The following is a 24,194-nucleotide window of genomic DNA, read 5'->3' as shown; positions in this document are numbered from 1 at the left end:
TTAATAATCTAAAAACGCACATCGCGTATACGATAATTTTCGTACTAATTTAAGGTGTTCGAAGTCGGGCCTCGTAAAACACGACGTTGCAACTCGACACGAGCGATGATAATACCTAAAAACAACCACCGGTACGACGAACGTATCGAATGATATTTATAAAACAAAAAAACAAAAAGAAAAAAAAAAAAAATTAAAAATAATAGTATAGGTAATTGTGTTGTCGATCCGAAGAGATTATTATCATTTACGAAAACCATTTAGTGAGTGAGTGTGTACATAATATACACGCACGAATAGGGTTAGGGCATTAATCTAAGCGAGCGAAACGGTATTTTCCTTCGAATGCTATATATGTATGTATATTATAACTTAAGCTAGAAATAGGAAAGCGAGATCTCTATAGGAGGTACAAGTCTAATTTAATTTTTACAAAATATACGTACTACGTAATATATCGTTTGTAGTAGAACGAAAACGTATGAGACTCGTATTCTTCCTTCATTTGTAAATATCGCAAGTTAACGTGTATGTATTATTAGAAATAAAGAGTCCCGAGAGGAAATACATGATACTTATTGACATAATAATTATGAAAACAATAATACATACATACGATCTATTATTATTATTTTTGATTTAATTTCATAAATATAAGTAGGTAGGTAGGTACGTGTTCGTTATTATTTCAAAAGTAGGTAAGTAAAAGTTCAAAGAGAGAAAGAAAATAATTTGTTTTGGTAATGATATGTGATAAAAAGAGACGTCTTAGATCGTTAGAAACGTTCGCTAACGTTCAATCGAGCGTGTGTGAAGGAATCATGTGCGGCCCTGAAAAGGGCCTTTTTTTTATTGAAATCATTCGTATTTCAAGTAACAAGAAATACGAATAATAGTATTTAGTCGTTAGTCTAACCGCCGAAACCGTAGAGGGTGCGACCCTGACGTTTGAGGGCGTAAACGACGTCCATAGCGGTCACGGTCTTCCTCTTGGCGTGCTCGGTGTAGGTGACGGCGTCACGGATGACGTTCTCGAGGAACACTTTGAGCACGCCGCGGGTCTCTTCGTATATCAGACCGGAGATACGTTTCACTCCTCCTCTGCGCGCCAGACGACGGATGGCGGGCTTCGTGATACCTTGGATGTTATCACGGAGAACCTTCCTGTGTCTCTTCGCGCCTCCTTTTCCCAGACCCTTTCCACCTTTACCGCGGCCGGTCATTGTTTCGTTAACTTGTTTTGATTTTAAGATTCAGCTCGAAATTCGTCCGTCCGTCGAGTCCTGACGACGATCAGTTAGTGTTTTTCGATCGCACCGTTGCGCTATATTTATAGACATCGCTCTCTCGCCGTCGTCGGAGGGACCTAATTGCCGTGGCTCGGGGTGGGGATGGAGGGTAGCGAGGGGCGTCGCGGGGCGAGGCGGTGTGTGTTTCGTTGGCGATCTCCAATCTCGGATTTTAGGTAAAGAAACATACGTGTATTATAATATTTTCATTGTTATTATTATTTTGTATTTTCTATTTCGATTATCAGTCTTATTTTATATTTAATCGTGGTAGGAAGGAATCGGATGATGAAAATTATTTCTAATAATAATATAATAAATAGCTCTCGCTATATCTACCTAGTTCGATGTTCGTGTTTTTTTTTTTTTTTTTTTTTAATTTTTGTAGTGTGAAAGGATTTACTTTCATTACCTATATATTTCCTCTTTTCTTTAGTGCTAAAGATTATTATATTATATATAATACATACATTTATTTTGTTTACTTATAGTATTTGTATAATGATACTAGTTAAGAGACAGGTATTGACGTATGAACGTTTGAAACAAACAAAAGTCATAATTACGTATAGAAATATATGATTGGCCCTGAAAAGGGCCTTTTTGTTTTATTTTTTTGTTTTTTCTCGATGTAGACGGTAAAACCGTCCGAGGAAGAAGAAGAACGTGTCGAAATTTACGCACGTTCTCCACGGATCCTGCGCGCCAGTTGAATATCTTTGGGCATGATCGTGACGCGTTTGGCGTGAATGGCGCACAGGTTAGTGTCTTCGAATAGACCGACCAGGTAGGCTTCGCTGGCTTCCTGCAGCGCCATAACCGCCGAACTCTGGAATCGCAGATCAGTCTTGAAATCTTGAGCGATCTCACGGACGAGACGTTGGAATGGCAGTTTGCGAATCAGAAGTTCCGTGCTCTTTTGGTAACGACGGATCTCGCGAAGGGCGACCGTACCGGGCCTGTAACGATGCGGCTTCTTGACTCCTCCGGTGGCGGGCGCGCTCTTACGAGCGGCCTTCGTTGCGAGCTGCTTGCGCGGCGCCTTGCCGCCGGTAGATTTACGAGCAGTCTGCTTAGTACGAGCCATAGCTGAGAGAGATACTAATGAAAAGCTTTCTCGGTAAACGAAAAACTCAAAACGAGAGACGACACTAGTTCGCGGCGTCAACTTCGGAGAGCGAATGAAGCGACGAAACGACGATTCCGCTCTTTTATAGGTTTTACGTATATATAGACGAGTAGGGAACGTACGTATCCGCGCGACTCTTTCGCTCTCTTTCTTTCAGTTATCGTTTGACACCATGTTATTCGTGTTTTTTTTTAATTTATTTATTTATTTATTTTTTTCGTATGATATATGCAGAATTAAACGTTAATTTCGTCCTGACAAGTAAAATATTCGATGGTACGTACGTACGTACGTACGTACGTACGTACGTACGTACGATTAATTCTTTATTTATTTTCGTTTTATTAATCGATTTATACCTTATTATTTATCAATTTATATATATAATTATAATATTTTATGTAAAATATATATATATATATATATATATATATATATATATATATATATATAAGATATATGTGTGTGTGTGTGTGTATTTTTTTTTTTTTTTTTTTTTATGTAGCTAGTCATTAATAATAAGAGAGAAGCGCAATAATAATGTAAATAAAACGATCGTTTGTATCATTGTCATTATGTCGCCCAACGTCTGCGTGCGACACAATACGACTGTCGTTTAAAAAACATATTAAAAGATTATAATTATATAATAAATTTAAGAATATATATATATATACACATACATACGTTGTTTATGTTTATATATTTTATTCATTTATTATGTATTATGTATGTAAACGCAAATTGAGTGAATATTATAGTAGTTATTGACGTCGTCGATTCGAAGAGAAACATTAAATCAGTAACACATTTATGAAATCTTTAGTGGCCCTGAAAAGGGCCTTTTTTTTTTTGTCTAAGCAGGCACACGATAATTATATCATGCGCTGCTCTTTTCAAGTTTTTAGCGCGTTCACTTGGAGCTCGTGTACTTCGTGACGGCCTTTGTTCCTTCACTGACGGCGTGCTTAGCGAGCTCGCCGGGCAGGAGCAGCCTCACGGAGGTCTGGACCTCCCTCGAGGTGATCGTGGATCTCTTGTTGTAGTGAGCGAGACGCGAAGCTTCGGCGGCGATGCGTTCGAAGATGTCGTTCACGAAAGAGTTCATGATAGACATGGCCTTGCTCGAGATACCGGTATCGGGATGGACTTGCTTGAGAACTTTATAGATATAGATGGCGTAACTCTCCTTCCTCTTGTGCTTCTTCTTCTTTTTGTCCGACTTAGAGATGTTCTTCTGGGCTTTGCCAGATTTCTTAGCGGCTTTCCCGCTTGTCTTGGGCGGCATGGTATAATAATTATTACGTGGTGCGTACCGTTACGAGGACTAGACTCGAATGATATAAAAATTTCCGGCGTTCCGGTGTTTTATCGACTTCATGTCGCTGCCCAGTTACGTCCGTCCAATAGTTACGGGACTATTCGGACCAATGAGAAGTGAGATCGTCGCCGCACGGTGGGGATAGCGACCGATAAACAAGCAAAAGCCCCCCCCCCCCCCCCCCGCACATCGACGTATGAAAAAAAATAATAAATAATAATAATTAAGATTAGAGTACATCTTAATCATTATTATGTGTTGATATGTATGTATTTTATGACGCTGTTACAAATTTCATAACTATGCAAGCTTTTTTTTTTTTTTTTTTTTTTTTTTATTATTCCTAATATCATCTTTTAAATTAAAAAAAAAAAAAAAAAAATTCTCGTTTCACAGTATTAGTAATTACAATAATATTACTCCTCCGAAACGGCTGGATTTTTATGAAATTTTGTTTGCATATCTTATATTTATTGTCTGAGAATCGGCCAACGTTTATTTTTCATACCCCTAATTTATATTGGGTTTAATAAGATTTATAGCATATTTATACGCTATTGTTCGAGTGATATAACATTTAATTCGTAAGAAAATTAAGGCGTGTGTGCTGTGTGTATTATTCTATGTTTGCACGAGAAGGTTTTACGTGCTGCTAAAGAAATAATGAAATAAATAATGACGTCGTCGTTACGTAAGAAACGTAGACAAAAAATTAATAATTTTTTATCGTATTTAGAAGAGATTTGTGGCCCTGAAAAGGGCCGTTTGATTTTCATAGATGTCAATTATCTCGTAGTTAATAGTTTCGCAACGAAAGAGTGACACGACGTAACGAACTATTAGCACGACGATACAGACACAGTTTAATAAATAATTAAGCCTTCTTCTCGGTCTTCTTCGGTAAGAGGACCGCTTGGATGTTCGGGAGGACACCGCCTTGTGCGATGGTGACGCCCGACAGGAGCTTGTTCAATTCCTCGTCGTTACGGATCGCCAGCTGAAGATGTCTCGGTATGATTCTGGTCTTCTTGTTGTCGCGGGCAGCGTTTCCGGCCAACTCGAGAACTTCGGCGGCGAGATATTCCATGACGGCGGCTAGGTAGACGGGAGCGCCGGCACCGACGCGTTCGGCGTAATTTCCCTTCCTCAGCAGTCTGTGTATACGACCGACCGGAAACTGAAGACCGGCGCGGTTCGAACGAGACTTTGCCTTTCCCTTCACTTTACCGCCTTTACCGCGTCCCGACATGCCGATGATATAATTTAATCGAAATAAAATACAAATAAAAGCACACTAAAAACCGATGCAGAACAGTGACGAAAGCGTCCAGTCCGGTGCGGTTGTAGCGAGAGAATTAAATTTTTTAAAACTACTCTGTCGGCTATATATAGAAATCGCCGTTTCGTCGGCGGGTAGGGATACTATAGAGTCGGAAAAAGAGACGGAACACGGCCGGCATTTATCGGTATGTATCGGTTTAATGAAACGGGGATATTAGTTACGCGAATTGTGTAAATTATTGTTGTGATAAAAGAAAATTAATAGTAATAATAATAATATATAATAAATAAATATATAATTATGTAAAAGAATGAGGGTATTACTTCAATTTTTTTTAACCGACTTCAAAAAAAGAAGGTGTTTTTTTTTTTTTTGTTTTTTTTTTTTTTTTTTTTTATTTAATATCAATTTAATCGAAAACCGATGTTTATCACGTGGTCACATTAAAATTTCATCGAGATCTGATTACAACTTTTGGAGTAATCTTTGATAATGCGAATTTACTCGATTTCGAATGTTTTCGTCTATATTCGTTAGTCGTCGATATTATTAATCGATGTCGTTTTTTTTTTTTTTTTTTTTTTTTTTTCGTTTGCCGCCAAATACAATGTCATTTTCATTTAATATACGGCAGTGACGAACGAATCTGTGATGATGCAACGACGTGTTTATTCATGATTTATTATTATTCTATACAAGTGACAAATAATAGACAGCAATTATAACTAATATTGTAAGTGATAAATGCTTTAATTAGTTGTTCTATTGTTACTGTTGTTGTTTATTACTTTCAATGATAATGAACGTTTGCGGATATTCTATTGTCGTAAATTGTATGATATTATCATTTTATTTTATTTTTTACTTATAGATATGTAGTAGTAACGCGAAAAAGCTTTGTTTGTATACTCGTAGCGTCTGTGTATGTGTTTATAGTATGAGATTTTTTTTTTTCTATTATTTGTTTATTTATTTTATAAATACGATTGTATGGTACACCTATTAATATATTGCGACTCTTTTTGTATATTGACGTCATATGATCGTTTGAAACGTCGCGTAGATACGTAAAAATTTACGATTGCTTTGGGAAGTTTTTGTTAGCCCTGAAAAGGGCTTTTTAGTGTGCGATTAACGCGCCGCACTCGCTTGTATCGACACCCGACTTAGTCGTCTTATTATTCTTCTTCTTCTTTTTCTTTTTCTTTTTCTTCAACATCGTCGTAGTCGTCGCAGCGACATCGCGCCAACGGACGGACGCTGCGGCCGACGGCACGATGACGACGATTACCATGATGGTGATGATGGCAACGAAACGACGACACGCCGAGCGACACCGCGAGGGCGTCGTGAGACGCGTGAAGTTGTTATTGTTGTTGTTTTAACACTTTCGTACGTCACCGGCTTACTTCTTGGCGGCGGCCGCTTTCTTAGCTGCCGCTTTCGACTTGGGCGTCGCTGCGGCTGCCTTCTTCGGTTTAGGAGCTTTTGGCTTCTTAGTGGGCGGTTTGGCACTCTTCTTCGCCTTCGACGCGGCGCCGGCCTTCGCCTTAGAAGGCGTCGCGGCGACGGCCGCCTTCTTCGGCGCCGGCTTCTTCTTAGCGGCGGCGGCTTTTTTGTCCTTAGTCGCTGCCTTCGGTTTGGACTTCGACGGCGATGACGCCGCACCGGCGGAGGCCGCGGCGGCCGCAGCGGCGGCGGCGGCAGCGGCGGCGGCGGCCTTCTTCGCGCCTCCCTTGCCTGCGGCCGAAGCGGACGAGGCTTTCTTCGATTTACCGGACGCGGCCGAAGACGAGGCGCCCTTGCCGCCCGATGCTCCGCCGCCGCTGCCGCCGGCCGGTTTCTTCGATGCGGACGATTTCGATTCGAGCTTAAACGAGCCGGAAGCGCCCTTGCCCTTCGTCTGTATGAGAGCTCCCGATTCCACGGCGCTCTTCAGATACTTCCTGATGAACGGAGCCAGCTTTTCCGAATCGACTTTGTATTGAGCGGCGATATATTTTTTGATCGCTTGCAGAGAGGAACCGCTGCGCTCTTTCAACTCTTTTATCGCGCTGTTTACCATTTCGGATGTCTTAGGGTGTGTGGGCTTAGCCTTCGGCTTCTTGGCGGCGCCGCCCGCGGCGGCCGAAGCCTTAGGCTTCTTCGCCGGGGTCGCGGGTGCTGGGGCTTCGGTCGCTACTGCTGTATCGGCCATTTTTTGTTGTTATTATTATTATTTTTCTTTTTCAATTAAAACACGCACGAACAAACTGTCACACGGATAGAACACGACTCTATTGAGAACTTTTTTACAGAAACGGACGTGTGGACGGACAGAGGTCGCTAGTAGTTCGAAGAGTATCGGCAATACCGTAAGGAGAGCCGCTACGTCGCTAGACAATTTCTCGTACGAACGCTGAAAACTTTTCACTAACAGGTATCTTTTTAAATACGATATTTTCATATTTTATTATGTACGTTTAAAGATCGATAGCACCGAGCGATACCTCGTAAGCCTGTCCGTCGGATGAGAGTCTAACTCGCCTAATAGCTCGCTCGTAGCGAATGATATCGACGTTTAATTTCGATATAGTTCAACGCGTGTACCTCGAGTCCCGTTTAAAAGTTATTTTATTCTATTAAAAACGATTAATATATTCCGATCGATCGACGGATCGAAAGCTAAGATACCTTATTAATAATCTAAAAACGCACATCGCGTATACGATAATTTTCGTACTAATTTAAGGTGTTCGAAGTCGGGCCTCGTAAAACACGACGTTGCAACTCGACACGAGCGATGATAATACCTAAAAACAACCACCGGTACGACGAACGTATCGAATGATATTTATAAAACAAAAAAACAAAAAGAAAAAAAAAAAAAATTAAAAATAATAGTATAGGTAATTGTGTTGTCGATCCGAAGAGATTATTATCATTTACGAAAACCATTTAGTGAGTGAGTGTGTACATAATATACACGCACGAATAGGGTTAGGGCATTAATCTAAGCGAGCGAAACGGTATTTTCCTTCGAATGCTATATATGTATGTATATTATAACTTAAGCTAGAAATAGGAAAGCGAGATCTCTATAGGAGGTACAAGTCTAATTTAATTTTTACAAAATATACGTACTACGTAATATATCGTTTGTAGTAGAACGAAAACGTATGAGACTCGTATTCTTCCTTCATTTGTAAATATCGCAAGTTAACGTGTATGTATTATTAGAAATAAAGAGTCCCGAGAGGAAATACATGATACTTATTGACATAATAATTATGAAAACAATAATACATACATACGATCTATTATTATTATTTTTGATTTAATTTCATAAATATAAGTAGGTAGGTAGGTACGTGTTCGTTATTATTTCAAAAGTAGGTAAGTAAAAGTTCAAAGAGAGAAAGAAAATAATTTGTTTTGGTAATGATATGTGATAAAAAGAGACGTCTTAGATCGTTAGAAACGTTCGCTAACGTTCAATCGAGCGTGTGTGAAGGAATCATGTGCGGCCCTGAAAAGGGCCTTTTTTTTATTGAAATCATTCGTATTTCAAGTAACAAGAAATACGAATAATAGTATTTAGTCGTTAGTCTAACCGCCGAAACCGTAGAGGGTGCGACCCTGACGTTTGAGGGCGTAAACGACGTCCATAGCGGTCACGGTCTTCCTCTTGGCGTGCTCGGTGTAGGTGACGGCGTCACGGATGACGTTCTCGAGGAACACTTTGAGCACGCCGCGGGTCTCTTCGTATATCAGACCGGAGATACGTTTCACTCCTCCTCTGCGCGCCAGACGACGGATGGCGGGCTTCGTGATACCTTGGATGTTATCACGGAGAACCTTCCTGTGTCTCTTCGCGCCTCCTTTTCCCAGACCCTTTCCACCTTTACCGCGGCCGGTCATTGTTTCGTTAACTTGTTTTGATTTTAAGATTCAGCTCGAAATTCGTCCGTCCGTCGAGTCCTGACGACGATCAGTTAGTGTTTTTCGATCGCACCGTTGCGCTATATTTATAGACATCGCTCTCTCGCCGTCGTCGGAGGGACCTAATTGCCGTGGCTCGGGGTGGGGATGGAGGGTAGCGAGGGGCGTCGCGGGGCGAGGCGGTGTGTGTTTCGTTGGCGATCTCCAATCTCGGATTTTAGGTAAAGAAACATACGTGTATTATAATATTTTCATTGTTATTATTATTTTGTATTTTCTATTTCGATTATCAGTCTTATTTTATATTTAATCGTGGTAGGAAGGAATCGGATGATGAAAATTATTTCTAATAATAATATAATAAATAGCTCTCGCTATATCTACCTAGTTCGATGTTCGTGTTTTTTTTTTTTTTTTTTTTTAATTTTTGTAGTGTGAAAGGATTTACTTTCATTACCTATATATTTCCTCTTTTCTTTAGTGCTAAAGATTATTATATTATATATAATACATACATTTATTTTGTTTACTTATAGTATTTGTATAATGATACTAGTTAAGAGACAGGTATTGACGTATGAACGTTTGAAACAAACAAAAGTCATAATTACGTATAGAAATATATGATTGGCCCTGAAAAGGGCCTTTTTGTTTTATTTTTTTGTTTTTTCTCGATGTAGACGGTAAAACCGTCCGAGGAAGAAGAAGAACGTGTCGAAATTTACGCACGTTCTCCACGGATCCTGCGCGCCAGTTGAATATCTTTGGGCATGATCGTGACGCGTTTGGCGTGAATGGCGCACAGGTTAGTGTCTTCGAATAGACCGACCAGGTAGGCTTCGCTGGCTTCCTGCAGCGCCATAACCGCCGAACTCTGGAATCGCAGATCAGTCTTGAAATCTTGAGCGATCTCACGGACGAGACGTTGGAATGGCAGTTTGCGAATCAGAAGTTCCGTGCTCTTTTGGTAACGACGGATCTCGCGAAGGGCGACCGTACCGGGCCTGTAACGATGCGGCTTCTTGACTCCTCCGGTGGCGGGCGCGCTCTTACGAGCGGCCTTCGTTGCGAGCTGCTTGCGCGGCGCCTTGCCGCCGGTAGATTTACGAGCAGTCTGCTTAGTACGAGCCATAGCTGAGAGAGATACTAATGAAAAGCTTTCTCGGTAAACGAAAAACTCAAAACGAGAGACGACACTAGTTCGCGGCGTCAACTTCGGAGAGCGAATGAAGCGACGAAACGACGATTCCGCTCTTTTATAGGTTTTACGTATATATAGACGAGTAGGGAACGTACGTATCCGCGCGACTCTTTCGCTCTCTTTCTTTCAGTTATCGTTTGACACCATGTTATTCGTGTTTTTTTTTAATTTATTTATTTATTTATTTTTTTCGTATGATATATGCAGAATTAAACGTTAATTTCGTCCTGACAAGTAAAATATTCGATGGTACGTACGTACGTACGTACGTACGTACGTACGTACGTACGATTAATTCTTTATTTATTTTCGTTTTATTAATCGATTTATACCTTATTATTTATCAATTTATATATATAATTATAATATTTTATGTAAAATATATATATATATATATATATATATATATATATATATATATATATAAGATATATGTGTGTGTGTGTGTGTATTTTTTTTTTTTTTTTTTTTTATGTAGCTAGTCATTAATAATAAGAGAGAAGCGCAATAATAATGTAAATAAAACGATCGTTTGTATCATTGTCATTATGTCGCCCAACGTCTGCGTGCGACACAATACGACTGTCGTTTAAAAAACATATTAAAAGATTATAATTATATAATAAATTTAAGAATATATATATATATACACATACATACGTTGTTTATGTTTATATATTTTATTCATTTATTATGTATTATGTATGTAAACGCAAATTGAGTGAATATTATAGTAGTTATTGACGTCGTCGATTCGAAGAGAAACATTAAATCAGTAACACATTTATGAAATCTTTAGTGGCCCTGAAAAGGGCCTTTTTTTTTTTGTCTAAGCAGGCACACGATAATTATATCATGCGCTGCTCTTTTCAAGTTTTTAGCGCGTTCACTTGGAGCTCGTGTACTTCGTGACGGCCTTTGTTCCTTCACTGACGGCGTGCTTAGCGAGCTCGCCGGGCAGGAGCAGCCTCACGGAGGTCTGGACCTCCCTCGAGGTGATCGTGGATCTCTTGTTGTAGTGAGCGAGACGCGAAGCTTCGGCGGCGATGCGTTCGAAGATGTCGTTCACGAAAGAGTTCATGATAGACATGGCCTTGCTCGAGATACCGGTATCGGGATGGACTTGCTTGAGAACTTTATAGATATAGATGGCGTAACTCTCCTTCCTCTTGTGCTTCTTCTTCTTTTTGTCCGACTTAGAGATGTTCTTCTGGGCTTTGCCAGATTTCTTAGCGGCTTTCCCGCTTGTCTTGGGCGGCATGGTATAATAATTATTACGTGGTGCGTACCGTTACGAGGACTAGACTCGAATGATATAAAAATCGCTAGTGGTCTTCTCACACTACCCGATGAGGGGGTGTGGGGAATTGTGTCGCAAGATCCTAGATCTTTTTCACAAAGTTTCTACCGCCACCTATCAATATAGGTGGGTCCTTGGATTGGGCTATAAAAGAGTAGCCGCGTGGGACTCTGAATTGGGTGAAAGGAGTGGAGTGGAGTGGTGTAGGATGGGAGGCGGGATGGGAAGGAAGCAATGTGGTGCGTGAGACCCTTCTCCAGTGAGGTCAAGACCCAGCCGGGTGAGACCCACGGTAGCCCCGTGGGAGGCCCAGCTAGATCGACCGTCTAACCGGAGTTAGGTACTCACACCATTGCGTGGGAACGAGGAGAGGTTCCGCGGGAGAGCTCGACGATCCGGTGGTCTTGCGTGCCACGGTGCGATGTTCTTGATGTGCGGTGCGTCCGATGCATCCGCACGAGAGAACATCGATTTGGCTAGGCGGACCACGAAGTCCTCCAGACTCTCGATCTTCAGGTCCCTTTGAAGGGTCGAGTTTTTCACGCACCAGGGTGCGTTTGTGATGTAGCGCAGCGTCTTCGACTGCTGCGCTTGGAGGCTCCTTTTGTTGGTGTCGCTGAGAAGGGCGTACCAGGCTGGCGCGGCGTACGTGAGGCGTGATCTCACGAACGTTTTATAGAGGCCCAGCTTGGTTTTGAGCGGGAGTCTTGACTGTAACAGCGGTCGCAGAGCTGACATTGTGGATTTAGTCTTCCCAATCACTATCTTAGTGTGGCCGGACATGGTCAGTCGGCGGTCGATCGTAATACCGAGGTACTTGACCGCCTCCTGCCATTGGATGTTATTCCCCTCGAAGCGAAGCAGGGGCGCCATCGGGCGTGAGCCCACCGATAGCGCCTGCGTCTTGTCCACGTTAATGGTCAACCTCCACTTGGAGAGCCAGTCGGGGAGAGCGTCGAGAGTTTCCTGCATCTTGGCAACTGCGCGTCTCGTCTTGATGGACGTCGCTATGTACGCAGCGTCGTCGGCGTAGAGAGCCAATGTGGTTCCATCGGTGTTCGGGATGTCATTTGTGTACAGCGCGTACAACGTCGGAGACAGGCAGCTGCCTTGCGGGACACCAGCAGCAACTGGGTACAGGTTGGACGTGGTTCTCTCGATCTTCACTCTGAAACTCCTGCTCTCCAGGAAGGATGAGATCACCCTAACTATGCGACGAGGAGTGGCCGTGGTTGTCAGTTTGTAAAGCAGCCCAGGGTGCCATACACGGTCGAACGCTTTCTCGATATCGAGAAAGACAGCGACAGCTTTCTCCCTTTTGTTGGCAGTAGCCGTCAGCAGGTGCATCACTCTTGAGAGTTGTAGCGTGGTGCTATGTTCCGCTCGGAAACCGAATTGTTCGGGGCGAAGTTCCACGTGCTGCGATAACCGCTGCAGCAGAAGACGCTCGAATACTTTGGAGATGGCTGGCAGCAGGGTGATGGGGCGATAGCTCCCAGGTTTCAGGATGTTCTTCCCGGGCTTAGGTAGCATGGTCACGAGTCCTATCTTCCAAGCGTCAGGGAATTGTCCCGTTCGCAGAATTCCGTTGAACAGGCGCGTCACTGCCGCTACCGTGCTCCGCGGTAGGTGTCGCAGGGTCCTGTTGTCGACGCTATCCGCTCCCGGCGCCTTCCTCGGCTTGGACTTCGATATGACTCGCTGTACCATGCCCGGTGAGATGACGAAGGGGTCTTCGTCAGGAGCTATCGGTGCAGCGAAGTATTCGGTCAGGTGTCTCTCGACCTCCGCCGTGTGGTCTGGAGCTGAGTCCGGGTTGGGCTGGAACTGCAGCTTCAGGTGTTTCGCAAAGATCTCGGCGCGTTCCTCAGCACAGTACTTGAGCGTGCCGTCTTCGTCCCGAAGTGGTCGGACAGGAGTCGTTGAGTTGGTCAGCTGCCTGCACAGCTTGAAGATGGATGTTCTATCTTCCGAGGCATCCTCCAAACGTTTCTCCCAGCACTCCGTGGCGTGGGACTCCAACAGTGCCTTAACTCTCCAGGCAAGCCTGTTGAGTTGAGTCTTCAGGTTTGGGTCCCTGTTGCTCTGCCACCTTCTCCTGAGTCGCCTCTTCTCCTGGATCAGGTGATGAATGTGTTGGGGTAGCGGCGATAGCTGGTATGAGCTGGTGTTCGAAGATGAGGTTGTCGTCGCAGCGTTCAAGGCCTCCTGGATGCGTGATGTCAGTTCGTTGGCGAATTCGTTGACGTCGTTGGCCGTCTGAATTCGCCTGTTTGACTGCGGGGGCTCGAGCGCTTCCTGGAAGGCCTTCCAGCAGATGTGCTTCCGGAGTTGAGGCGGCGACTTGCTCGTGAGCCGGTGACCCAGCACCGCCAGGACCGGCAGATGATCCGACGATAGCTCATCCTGGACCACCTCTAGCGTGGGCTGACAAGGCAGTCCACGGTGAACCATCAGATCGATGACGTCCGGTGCTTGCATGATGTTGTCCGGGTAGTGCGTGGGCAGCTCAGGTCCCGAGACCTCGTACCCGCTGACCTCGCCGTCGTCGAAGAGTCGTCTGCCGTTCGCGCAGATGAGGTTGGAGTTCCAGGCGACGTGCTTGCAGTTCCAGTCGCCCGCCGCGAGGCTCGGGTGTGGCGAGTTCAGGAGTTGATGAACCTCTGCCACATTGAGGCTTGTGCCGGGCGGGCGATAGACTGCGTAGATGTTGAGAGGTCCGTCGATGTTGTGGACCTCGACGCCTAGAGCCTGGAATGAGCTCAACTGCAGCCTGGGCAGCGGATTGTGGACGACTCTTCTCCTCACGATGACAGCCAGTCCTCGGTAAGGCCGGTTAGGGCAGGCTTCGTCCTGGCGGTAAACGAAGTACCCGGGAAAGTTGGCACGATCACCGGGTCCCAGGAACGTCTCGCAGATCAGCGCCACGTCGATGTTCTGCTCGCGTAGGAGGTGCTTGAGAAAGGGGCTCTTGTGCTTAAGCCCCTGAGCATTCCAAAACAGGATCCTCATCATTGTTTGAGTCGCAGCAGCTCGGTGATACCCCTGACGATAGCGTCAGTGGGGTCGTTGTCCGCTTGCAATGCGACCAGGACGTTCGTGAGGATCTTGATTGAGATCTCTAACACGGACGATGATGCAGCTGGTGACTCCTTGCTCGGTCGCTTCTCCTTCTTCGCCTGCTTCCCTCCAGGGGTGGTTGTAGGCAGAGTTGGGGTTGCGACCTCGACGGTGATCGCTTGAGGAGTAGGAGGCGCTTCCGCCTTCCTCCCTTTTCCACGGTTCTTCTTCCTCTTCTTTTTATTCGATGCAGGCGCCTTCGACTGCCTGTCGATAGGGTTATTAGCCGGGGCCATCAGCGTTGTTGCTGTTGCCTCGGCTGAGACTGTGGCGCGGTCCACAACTTCGGCCGTCCTCGAGGTAGCCATGGATTCCTTTTTGCTGGCAGTAGTGCAGGCCACAGTGCCAGCTTTCTTGTTCCTGGCTTCTCTCTTGAAGATGGGGCAAGAGGTGTTGTTGGCCGGGTGCGCGCCGCCGCAGTTGGCGCACGTGGGAGGCTCCTCGACCGGCCTAGGGCAGTCCTTGGCCGTGTGTTCCTCCCCGCACCTGACGCAGGCTAGCTTCCTGTGGCAGCCGTGGCTCGAGTGCCGGAACAGTTGACACCTGTGGCACTGTGCTGGGCCCTTCTTCCCTCGCCAGGCCTCGATTTTCACTCCGGGCATGCATAGGAGTTCTGTGATGCCGTATATTCCCGGCGTCACATTGGGCGTCCTTTTGAGGATAGCCAGGAAAATGCAGCCTGGTCTTCCTTTCCTGGCGTTTATCGGACGCACATACTCCGGAGAGTATCCTAGGCTACGGAGCTCCTCTTCGATCTCCTCGGCTGCTGTGGACACCGGCAGACCTCGTATAGCGACCTTCACGCTCCTGTCAGCTGGTAGCGAGTAGGAGAACCAGGAGATTTTCTCCGATGACTCCAGCTCGCTGAGGAAGCGCTGAGTCGCTCTATACTCAGCCTCGGTTTTCGGAGTGAATCGTACTCCCTTCCCGTAAGGGCGAGCGTTTGGCGTGTGTCCGAGCTTATCGCGGAGGCGCCTGATGTGCTGGGTCCAATTTGGGAAGAACTCCACCACCAGAGGCGGGAAGTTTGAGGTCTTCCTCGCCGGTTGGCTGTTTCCCGAACCGGAGCTTTGGGTATCCGGCGCGCTCGACGCAATTGCCTGCGCTTGAGGTGTGGGTGCTCGGGTTGGAGGAGCACGAAGAGCGTCAGCAAATGATAATGGCGGCGTATCGACCTGCATCTGTTGCTGCGGTGATTCTGTGGGGGCTGCGTCGGGGCAGTGACGTTTCGCTTCTTCTGCTGAGGAGCTATCGTCGCTTGCCGCTGATAGTTGCCTCCTCCTTGGGTTGGTGGGAGCTTGTGTCGCCTCCTGGGGGCTGGTGTCATGCTGAATGGCCTCTCGCTGGTTGCTCAGGTGTTGCTTGAGCACCCTGATGCAGTCTTCTGACATGAGACCGCTTTTCTCAAGGCGGTCTGCGATCTTCATATTGGTCTGGAGCCTGGCTTCAGGGGACAGTTTCCGAAGATCTGTCGCTGATCCGGTTCTCTGCAGGACTTCCAATGAAGCGGAGCGCCCTTTGGATCCGGCAAGATTGCTTGCTCCCGACCTGTTGGGCGTCGGCGTGCTGCGCAGCGCTACCGAAGTGGCGATGGCACGAGGTATGGCGGTGTTGCGCACGGTGTTTGATGCGCCGGACACACTTGCGCGTTGTTCGGCCTGCCCTCGTGAGCAGGCTCCCGGAGTGGCGCTGATTGGTCCGGGTACTCTCGTGATGACAGAGTTGTTGTATGTCGAAGGATGCGTCGGCGGACCGGCTGGGTCCCTGCCGGCGTGATGCGTGTGGCCCTGAGAAGGGCCTTTTCGGGTTGTTGGACTTCCGTCCATGATGGATGCAACCATCCGCGACCGAAGACGGCGCCGCACTGAGCGAGCTCAGCGGGCGACCGCCGGTGTCAACGTACGGCGACTATCCCTTCGTTCGCGAAAGCGAACGGCGAAACTCGAGCGGTGCCGAGCTTCGTTTTCTTCTAAGGTCCGTGCGGTGAGATGTTGACTCGTTGGTTGCTTGCCGATCCGATATAAAAATTTCCGGCGTTCCGGTGTTTTATCGACTTCATGTCGCTGCCCAGTTACGTCCGTCCAATAGTTACGGGACTATTCGGACCAATGAGAAGTGAGATCGTCGCCGCACGGTGGGGATAGCGACCGATAAACAAGCAAAAGCCCCCCCCCCCCCCCCGCACATCGACGTATGAAAAAAAAAATAATAAATAATAATAATTAAGATTAGAGTACATCTTAATCATTATTATGTGTTGATATGTATGTATTTTATGACGCTGTTACAAATTTCATAACTATGCAAGCTTTTTTTTTTTTTTTTTTTTTTTTTTATTATTCCTAATATCATCTTTTAAATTAAAAAAAAAAAAAAAAAAAAAAAAAAAAAAAAAAATTCTCGTTTCACAGTATTAGTAATTACAATAATATTACTCCTCCGAAACGGCTGGATTTTTATGAAATTTTGTTTGCATATCTTATATTTATTGTCTGAGAATCGGCCAACGTTTATTTTTCATACCCCTAATTTATATTGGGTTTAATAAGATTTATAGCATATTTATACGCTATTGTTCGAGTGATATAACATTTAATTCGTAAGAAAATTAAGGCGTGTGTGCTGTGTGTATTATTCTATGTTTGCACGAGAAGGTTTTACGTGCTGCTAAAGAAATAATGAAATAAATAATGACGTCGTCGTTACGTAAGAAACGTAGACAAAAAATTAATAATTTTTTATCGTATTTAGAAGAGATTTGTGGCCCTGAAAAGGGCCGTTTGATTTTCATAGATGTCAATTATCTCGTAGTTAATAGTTTCGCAACGAAAGAGTGACACGACGTAACGAACTATTAGCACGACGATACAGACACAGTTTAATAAATAATTAAGCCTTCTTCTCGGTCTTCTTCGGTAAGAGGACCGCTTGGATGTTCGGGAGGACACCGCCTTGTGCGATGGTGACGCCCGACAGGAGCTTGTTCAATTCCTCGTCGTTACGGATCGCCAGCTGAAGATGTCTCGGTATGATTCTGGTCTTCTTGTTGTCGCGGGCAGCGTTTCCGGCCAACTCGAGAACTTCGGCGGCGAGATATTCCATGACGGCGGCTAGGTAGACGGGAGCGCCGGCACCGACGCGTTCGGCGTAATTTCCCTTCCTCAGCAGTCTGTGTATACGACCGACCGGAAACTGAAGACCGGCGCGGTTCGAACGAGACTTTGCCTTTCCCTTCACTTTACCGCCTTTACCGCGTCCCGACATGCCGATGATATAATTTAATCGAAATAAAATACAAATAAAAGCACACTAAAAACCGATGCAGAACAGTGACGAAAGCGTCCAGTCCGGTGCGGTTGTAGCGAGAGAATTAAATTTTTTAAAACTACTCTGTCGGCTATATATAGAAATCGCCGTTTCGTCGGCGGGTAGGGATACTATAGAGTCGGAAAAAGAGACGGAACACGGCCGGCATTTATCGGTATGTATCGGTTTAATGAAACGGGGATATTAGTTACGCGAATTGTGTAAATTATTGTTGTGATAAAAGAAAAGTAATAGTAATAATAATAATATATAATAAATAAATATATAATTATGTAAAAGAATGAGGGTATTACTTCAATTTTTTTTAACCGACTTCAAAAAAAGAAGGTGTTTTTTTTTTTTTTGTTTTTTTTTTTTTTTTTTTTTATTTAATATCAATTTAATCGAAAACCGATGTTTATCACGTGGTCACATTAAAATTTCATCGAGATCTGATTACAACTTTTGGAGTAATCTTTGATAATGCGAATTTACTCGATTTCGAATGTTTTCGTCTATATTCGTTAGTCGTCGATATTATTAATCGATGTCGTTTTTTTTTTTTTTTTTTTTTTTTTTTCGTTTGCCGCCAAATACAATGTCATTTTCATTTAATATACGGCAGTGACGAACGAATCTGTGATGATGCAACGACGTGTTTATTCATGATTTATTATTATTCTATACAAGTGACAAATAATAGACAGCAATTATAACTAATATTGTAAGTGATAAATGCTTTAATTAGTTGTTCTATTGTTACTGTTGTTGTTTACTTTCAATGATAATGAACGTTTGCGGATATTCTATTGTCGTAAATTGTATGATATTATCATTTTATTTTATTTTTTACTTATAGATATGTAGTAGTAACGCGAAAAAGCTTTGTTTGTATACTCGTAGCGTCTGTGTATGTGTTTATAGTATGAGATTTTTTTTTTTCTATTATTTGTTTATTTATTTTATAAATACGATTGTATGGTACACCTATTAATATATTGCGACTCTTTTTGTATATTGACGTCATATGATCGTTTGAAACGTCGCGTAGATACGTAAAAATTTACGATTGCTTTGGGAAGTTTTTGTTAGCCCTGAAAAGGGCTTTTTAGTGTGCGATTAACGCGCCGCACTCGCTTGTATCGACACCCGACTTAGTCGTCTTATTCTTCTTCTTCTTCTTTTTCTTTTTCTTTTTCTTCAACATCGTCGTAGTCGTCGCAGCGACATCGCGCCAACGGACGGACGCTGCGGCCGACGGCACGATGACGACGATTACCATGATGGTGATGATGGCAACGAAACGACGACACGCCGAGCGACACCGCGAGGGCGTCGTGAGACGCGTGAAGTTGTTATTGTTGTTGTTTTAACACTTTCGTACGTCACCGGCTTACTTCTTGGCGGCGGCCGCTTTCTTAGCTGCCGCTTTCGACTTGGGCGTCGCTGCGGCTGCCTTCTTCGGTTTAGGAGCTTTTGGCTTCTTAGTGGGCGGTTTGGCACTCTTCTTCGCCTTCGACGCGGCGCCGGCCTTCGCCTTAGAAGGCGTCGCGGCGACGGCCGCCTTCTTCGGCGCCGGCTTCTTCTTAGCGGCGGCGGCTTTTTTGTCCTTAGTCGCTGCCTTCGGTTTGGATATAAAAATATCCAATTAATTGTAATTTCCGGCGTTCCGGTGTTTTATCGACTTCATGTCGCTGCCCAGTTACGTCCGTCCAATAGTTACGGGACTATTCGGACCAATGAGAAGTGAGATCGTCGCCGCACGGTGGGGATAGCGACCGATAAACAAGCAAAAGCCCCCCCCCCCCCCCCCCCCCCCGCACATCGACGTATGAAAAAAAATAATAAATAATAATAATTAAGATTAGAGTACATCTTAATCATTATTATGTGTTGATATGTATGTATTTTATGACGCTGTTACAAATTTCATAACTATGCAAGCTTTTTTTTTTTTTTTTTTTTTTTTTTATTATTCCTAATATCATCTTTTAAATTAAAAAAAAAAAAAAAAAAATTCTCGTTTCACAGTATTAGTAATTACAATAATATTACTCCTCCGAAACGGCTGGATTTTTATGAAATTTTGTTTGCATATCTTATATTTATTGTCTGAGAATCGGCCAACGTTTATTTTTCATACCCCTAATTTATATTGGGTTTAATAAGATTTATAGCATATTTATACGCTATTGTTCGAGTGATATAACATTTAATTCGTAAGAAAATTAAGGCGTGTGTGCTGTGTGTATTATTCTATGTTTGCACGAGAAGGTTTTACGTGCTGCTAAAGAAATAATGAAATAAATAATGACGTCGTCGTTACGTAAGAAACGTAGACAAAAAATTAATAATTTTTTATCGTATTTAGAAGAGATTTGTGGCCCTGAAAAGGGCCGTTTGATTTTCATAGATGTCAATTATCTCGTAGTTAATAGTTTCGCAACGAAAGAGTGACACGACGTAACGAACTATTAGCACGACGATACAGACACAGTTTAATAAATAATTAAGCCTTCTTCTCGGTCTTCTTCGGTAAGAGGACCGCTTGGATGTTCGGGAGGACACCGCCTTGTGCGATGGTGACGCCCGACAGGAGCTTGTTCAATTCCTCGTCGTTACGGATCGCCAGCTGAAGATGTCTCGGTATGATTCTGGTCTTCTTGTTGTCGCGGGCAGCGTTTCCGGCCAACTCGAGAACTTCGGCGGCGAGATATTCCATGACGGCGGCTAGGTAGACGGGAGCGCCGGCACCGACGCGTTCGGCGTAATTTCCCTTCCTCAGCAGTCTGTGTATACGACCGACCGGAAACTGAAGACCGGCGCGGTTCGAACGAGACTTTGCCTTTCCCTTCACTTTACCGCCTTTACCGCGTCCCGACATGCCGATGATATAATTTAATCGAAATAAAATACAAATAAAAGCACACTAAAAACCGATGCAGAACAGTGACGAAAGCGTCCAGTCCGGTGCGGTTGTAGCGAGAGAATTAAATTTTTTAAAACTACTCTGTCGGCTATATATAGAAATCGCCGTTTCGTCGGCGGGTAGGGATACTATAGAGTCGGAAAAAGAGACGGAACACGGCCGGCATTTATCGGTATGTATCGGTTTAATGAAACGGGGATATTAGTTACGCGAATTGTGTAAATTATTGTTGTGATAAAAGAAAATTAATAGTAATAATAATAATATATAATAAATAAATATATAATTATGTAAAAGAATGAGGGTATTACTTCAATTTTTTTTAACCGACTTCAAAAAAAGAAGGTGTTTTTTTTTTTTTTGTTTTTTTTTTTTTTTTTTTTTATTTAATATCAATTTAATCGAAAACCGATGTTTATCACGTGGTCACATTAAAATTTCATCGAGATCTGATTACAACTTTTGGAGTAATCTTTGATAATGCGAATTTACTCGATTTCGAATGTTTTCGTCTATATTCGTTAGTCGTCGATATTATTAATCGATGTCGTTTTTTTTTTTTTTTTTTTTTTTTTTTCGTTTGCCGCCAAATACAATGTCATTTTCATTTAATATACGGCAGTGACGAACGAATCTGTGATGATGCAACGACGTGTTTATTCATGATTTATTATTATTCTATACAAGTGACAAATAATAGACAGCAATTATAACTAATATTGTAAGTGATAAATGCTTTAATTAGTTGTTCTATTGTTACTGTTGTTGTTTACTTTCAATGATAATGAACGTTTGCGGATATTCTATTGTCGTAAATTGTATGATATTATCATTTTATTTTATTTTTTACTTATAGATATGTAGTAGTAACGCGAAAAAGCTTTGTTTGTATACTCGTAGCGTCTGTGTATGTGTTTATAGTATGAGATTTTTTTTTTTCTATTATTTGTTTATTTATTTTATAAATACGATTGTATGGTACACCTATTAATATATTGCGACTCTTTTTGTATATTGACGTCATATGATCGTTTGAAACGTCGCGTAGATACGTAAAAATTTACGATTGCTTTGGGAAGTTTTTGTTAGCCCTGAAAAGGGCTTTTTAGTGTGCGATTAACGCGCCGCACTCGCTTGTATCGACACCCGACTTAGTCGTCTTATTATTCTTCTTCTTCTTTTTCTTTTTCTTTTTCTTCAACATCGTCGTAGTCGTCGCAGCGACATCGCGCCAACGGACGGACGCTGCGGCCGACGGCACGATGACGACGATTACCATGATGGTGATGATGGCAACGAAACGACGACACGCCGAGCGACACCGCGAGGGCGTCGTGAGACGCGTGAAGTTGTTATTGTTGTTGTTTTAACACTTTCGTACGTCACCGGCTTACTTCTTGGCGGCGGCCGCTTTCTTAGCTGCCGCTTTCGACTTGGGCGTCGCTGCGGCTGCCTTCTTCGGTTTAGGAGCTTTTGGCTTCTTAGTGGGCGGTTTGGCACTCTTCTTCGCCTTCGACGCGGCGCCGGCCTTCGCCTTAGAAGGCGTCGCGGCGACGGCCGCCTTCTTCGGCGCCGGCTTCTTCTTAGCGGCGGCGGCTTTTTTGTCCTTAGTCGCTGCCTTCGGTTTGGACTTCGACGGCGATGACGCCGCACCGGCGGAGGCCGCGGCGGCCGCAGCGGCGGCGGCGGCAGCGGCGGCGGCGGCCTTCTTCGCGCCTCCCTTGCCTGCGGCCGAAGCGGACGAGGCTTTCTTCGATTTACCGGACGCGGCCGAAGACGAGGCGCCCTTGCCGCCCGATGCTCCGCCGCCGCTGCCGCCGGCCGGTTTCTTCGATGCGGACGATTTCGATTCGAGCTTAAACGAGCCGGAAGCGCCCTTGCCCTTCGTCTGTATGAGAGCTCCCGATTCCACGGCGCTCTTCAGATACTTCCTGATGAACGGAGCCAGCTTTTCCGAATCGACTTTGTATTGAGCGGCGATATATTTTTTGATCGCTTGCAGAGAGGAACCGCTGCGCTCTTTCAACTCTTTTATCGCGCTGTTTACCATTTCGGATGTCTTAGGGTGTGTGGGCTTAGCCTTCGGCTTCTTGGCGGCGCCGCCCGCGGCGGCCGAAGCCTTAGGCTTCTTCGCCGGGGTCGCGGGTGCTGGGGCTTCGGTCGCTACTGCTGTATCGGCCATTTTTTGTTGTTATTATTATTATTTTTCTTTTTCAATTAAAACACGCACGAACAAACTGTCACACGGATAGAACACGACTCTATTGAGAACTTTTTTACAGAAACGGACGTGTGGACGGACAGAGGTCGCTAGTAGTTCGAAGAGTATCGGCAATACCGTAAGGAGAGCCGCTACGTCGCTAGACAATTTCTCGTACGAACGCTGAAAACTTTTCACTAACAGGTATCTTTTTAAATACGATATTTTCATATTTTATTATGTACGTTTAAAGATCGATAGCACCGAGCGATACCTCGTAAGCCTGTCCGTCGGATGAGAGTCTAACTCGCCTAATAGCTCGCTCGTAGCGAATGATATCGACGTTTAATTTCGATATAGTTCAACGCGTGTACCTCGAGTCCCGTTTAAAAGTTATTTTATTCTATTAAAAACGATTAATATATTCCGATCGATCGACGGATCGAAAGCTAAGATACCTTATTAATAATCTAAAAACGCACATCGCGTATACGATAATTTTCGTACTAATTTAAGGTGTTCGAAGTCGGGCCTCGTAAAACACGACGTTGCAACTCGACACGAGCGATGATAATACCTAAAAACAACCACCGGTACGACGAACGTATCGAATGATATTTATAAAACAAAAAAACAAAAAGAAAAAAAAAAAAAATTAAAAATAATAGTATAGGTAATTGTGTTGTCGATCCGAAGAGATTATTATCATTTACGAAAACCATTTAGTGAGTGAGTGTGTACATAATATACACGCACGAATAGGGTTAGGGCATTAATCTAAGCGAGCGAAACGGTATTTTCCTTCGAATGCTATATATGTATGTATATTATAACTTAAGCTAGAAATAGGAAAGCGAGATCTCTATAGGAGGTACAAGTCTAATTTAATTTTTACAAAATATACGTACTACGTAATATATCGTTTGTAGTAGAACGAAAACGTATGAGACTCGTATTCTTCCTTCATTTGTAAATATCGCAAGTTAACGTGTATGTATTATTAGAAATAAAGAGTCCCGAGAGGAAATACATGATACTTATTGACATAATAATTATGAAAACAATAATACATACATACGATCTATTATTATTATTTTTGATTTAATTTCATAAATATAAGTAGGTAGGTAGGTACGTGTTCGTTATTATTTCAAAAGTAGGTAAGTAAAAGTTCAAAGAGAGAAAGAAAATAATTT

The 24,194-nt window shown here is 43.8% G+C and overlaps 8 protein-coding genes and 1 pseudogene across 8 annotated transcripts; all 9 read right to left on the bottom strand.

Annotated features, from left to right (window-relative positions):
- Window positions 1-735: 735 nt before the first annotated feature.
- On the bottom strand, window positions 736-9,031 carry LOC123667149 (annotated as a pseudogene).
- Window positions 3,103-3,904, bottom strand: LOC123667137 (histone H2B). Its single transcript, XM_045601112.1, has one exon. It carries the CDS (start codon window positions 3,704-3,706, stop codon window positions 3,332-3,334), a length of 375 nt encoding a protein of 124 aa, XP_045457068.1. The 5' UTR covers window positions 3,707-3,904; the 3' UTR covers window positions 3,103-3,331.
- LOC123667132 (histone H2A) lies at window positions 4,195-5,330 on the bottom strand. The gene has a single exon (XM_045601106.1). The coding sequence runs from the start codon at window positions 4,986-4,988 to the stop codon at window positions 4,614-4,616; it is 375 nt and encodes a 124-aa protein (XP_045457062.1). The 5' UTR covers window positions 4,989-5,330; the 3' UTR covers window positions 4,195-4,613.
- On the bottom strand, window positions 5,965-8,338 carry LOC123667126 (histone H1B-like). Its single transcript, XM_045601102.1, has one exon. It carries the CDS (start codon window positions 7,216-7,218, stop codon window positions 6,427-6,429), a length of 792 nt encoding a protein of 263 aa, XP_045457058.1. The 5' UTR covers window positions 7,219-8,338; the 3' UTR covers window positions 5,965-6,426.
- Window positions 9,032-9,663: 632 nt separating the features above from the next.
- Window positions 9,664-10,074, bottom strand: LOC123666913 (histone H3). Its single transcript, XM_045600931.1, has one exon. The coding sequence runs from the start codon at window positions 10,072-10,074 to the stop codon at window positions 9,664-9,666; it is 411 nt and encodes a 136-aa protein (XP_045456887.1).
- Window positions 10,075-10,800: 726 nt separating this feature from the next.
- LOC123667144 (histone H2B) lies at window positions 10,801-11,462 on the bottom strand. The gene has a single exon (XM_045601118.1). It carries the CDS (start codon window positions 11,402-11,404, stop codon window positions 11,030-11,032), a length of 375 nt encoding a protein of 124 aa, XP_045457074.1. The 5' UTR covers window positions 11,405-11,462; the 3' UTR covers window positions 10,801-11,029.
- A 5,571-nt stretch (window positions 11,463-17,033) lies between these two features.
- Window positions 17,034-18,106, bottom strand: LOC123667130 (histone H2A). The gene has a single exon (XM_045601105.1). The coding sequence runs from the start codon at window positions 17,825-17,827 to the stop codon at window positions 17,453-17,455; it is 375 nt and encodes a 124-aa protein (XP_045457061.1). The 5' UTR covers window positions 17,828-18,106; the 3' UTR covers window positions 17,034-17,452.
- A 473-nt stretch (window positions 18,107-18,579) lies between these two features.
- Window positions 18,580-24,099, bottom strand: LOC123666912 (histone H1, orphon-like). The gene is made up of 3 exons (XM_045600930.1): window positions 22,191-24,099; window positions 20,385-20,734; window positions 18,580-19,490 (listed from the first exon to the last, which is right to left on the bottom strand). The coding sequence occupies exons 1-3, from the start codon at window positions 22,978-22,980 to the stop codon at window positions 19,263-19,265; spliced, it is 1,368 nt and encodes a 455-aa protein (XP_045456886.1). The 5' UTR covers window positions 22,981-24,099; the 3' UTR covers window positions 18,580-19,262.
- LOC123667133 (histone H2A) lies at window positions 19,960-21,095 on the bottom strand. Its single transcript, XM_045601107.1, has one exon. The coding sequence runs from the start codon at window positions 20,751-20,753 to the stop codon at window positions 20,379-20,381; it is 375 nt and encodes a 124-aa protein (XP_045457063.1). The 5' UTR covers window positions 20,754-21,095; the 3' UTR covers window positions 19,960-20,378.
- Window positions 24,100-24,194: the final 95 nt, after the last annotated feature.

The sequence above is a fragment of the Melitaea cinxia genome, chromosome 27 (assembly GCF_905220565.1).
Source record: "Melitaea cinxia chromosome 27, ilMelCinx1.1, whole genome shotgun sequence".
Lineage (NCBI taxonomy): Eukaryota > Metazoa > Arthropoda > Insecta > Lepidoptera > Nymphalidae > Melitaea > Melitaea cinxia.
Note: the sequence above shows the minus strand (reverse complement) of the source record. Positions and strands in the feature narration are given on the sequence as shown.

What these genes read in the sequence shown, in the direction of transcription:
- LOC123667132 (XM_045601106.1), bottom strand. Translation starts at nt 4,988, where the DNA reads ATGTCGGGACGCGGTAAAGGCGGTAAAGTGAAGGGAAAGGCAAAGTCT.
- LOC123667144 (XM_045601118.1), bottom strand. Translation starts at nt 11,404, where the DNA reads ATGCCGCCCAAGACAAGCGGGAAAGCCGCTAAGAAATCTGGCAAAGCC.
- LOC123667137 (XM_045601112.1), bottom strand. Translation starts at nt 3,706, where the DNA reads ATGCCGCCCAAGACAAGCGGGAAAGCCGCTAAGAAATCTGGCAAAGCC.
- LOC123667133 (XM_045601107.1), bottom strand. Translation starts at nt 20,753, where the DNA reads ATGTCGGGACGCGGTAAAGGCGGTAAAGTGAAGGGAAAGGCAAAGTCT.
- LOC123666913 (XM_045600931.1), bottom strand. Translation starts at nt 10,074, where the DNA reads ATGGCTCGTACTAAGCAGACTGCTCGTAAATCTACCGGCGGCAAGGCG.
- LOC123667130 (XM_045601105.1), bottom strand. Translation starts at nt 17,827, where the DNA reads ATGTCGGGACGCGGTAAAGGCGGTAAAGTGAAGGGAAAGGCAAAGTCT.
- LOC123666912 (XM_045600930.1), bottom strand. Translation starts at nt 22,980, where the DNA reads ATGGCCGATACAGCAGTAGCGACCGAAGCCCCAGCACCCGCGACCCCG. An exon ending in AGCGGCCGCCGCCAAGAAGT is followed by an intron (nt 20,735 to 22,190) that starts AAGCCGGTGACG and finishes GACGCGGTAAAG; the next exon opens with GCGGTAAAGTGAAGGGAAAG. An exon ending in CGAAGAAGACCGAGAAGAAG is followed by an intron (nt 19,491 to 20,384) that starts GCTTAATTATTT and finishes TCCAAACCGAAG; the next exon opens with GCAGCGACTAAGGACAAAAA.
- LOC123667126 (XM_045601102.1), bottom strand. Translation starts at nt 7,218, where the DNA reads ATGGCCGATACAGCAGTAGCGACCGAAGCCCCAGCACCCGCGACCCCG.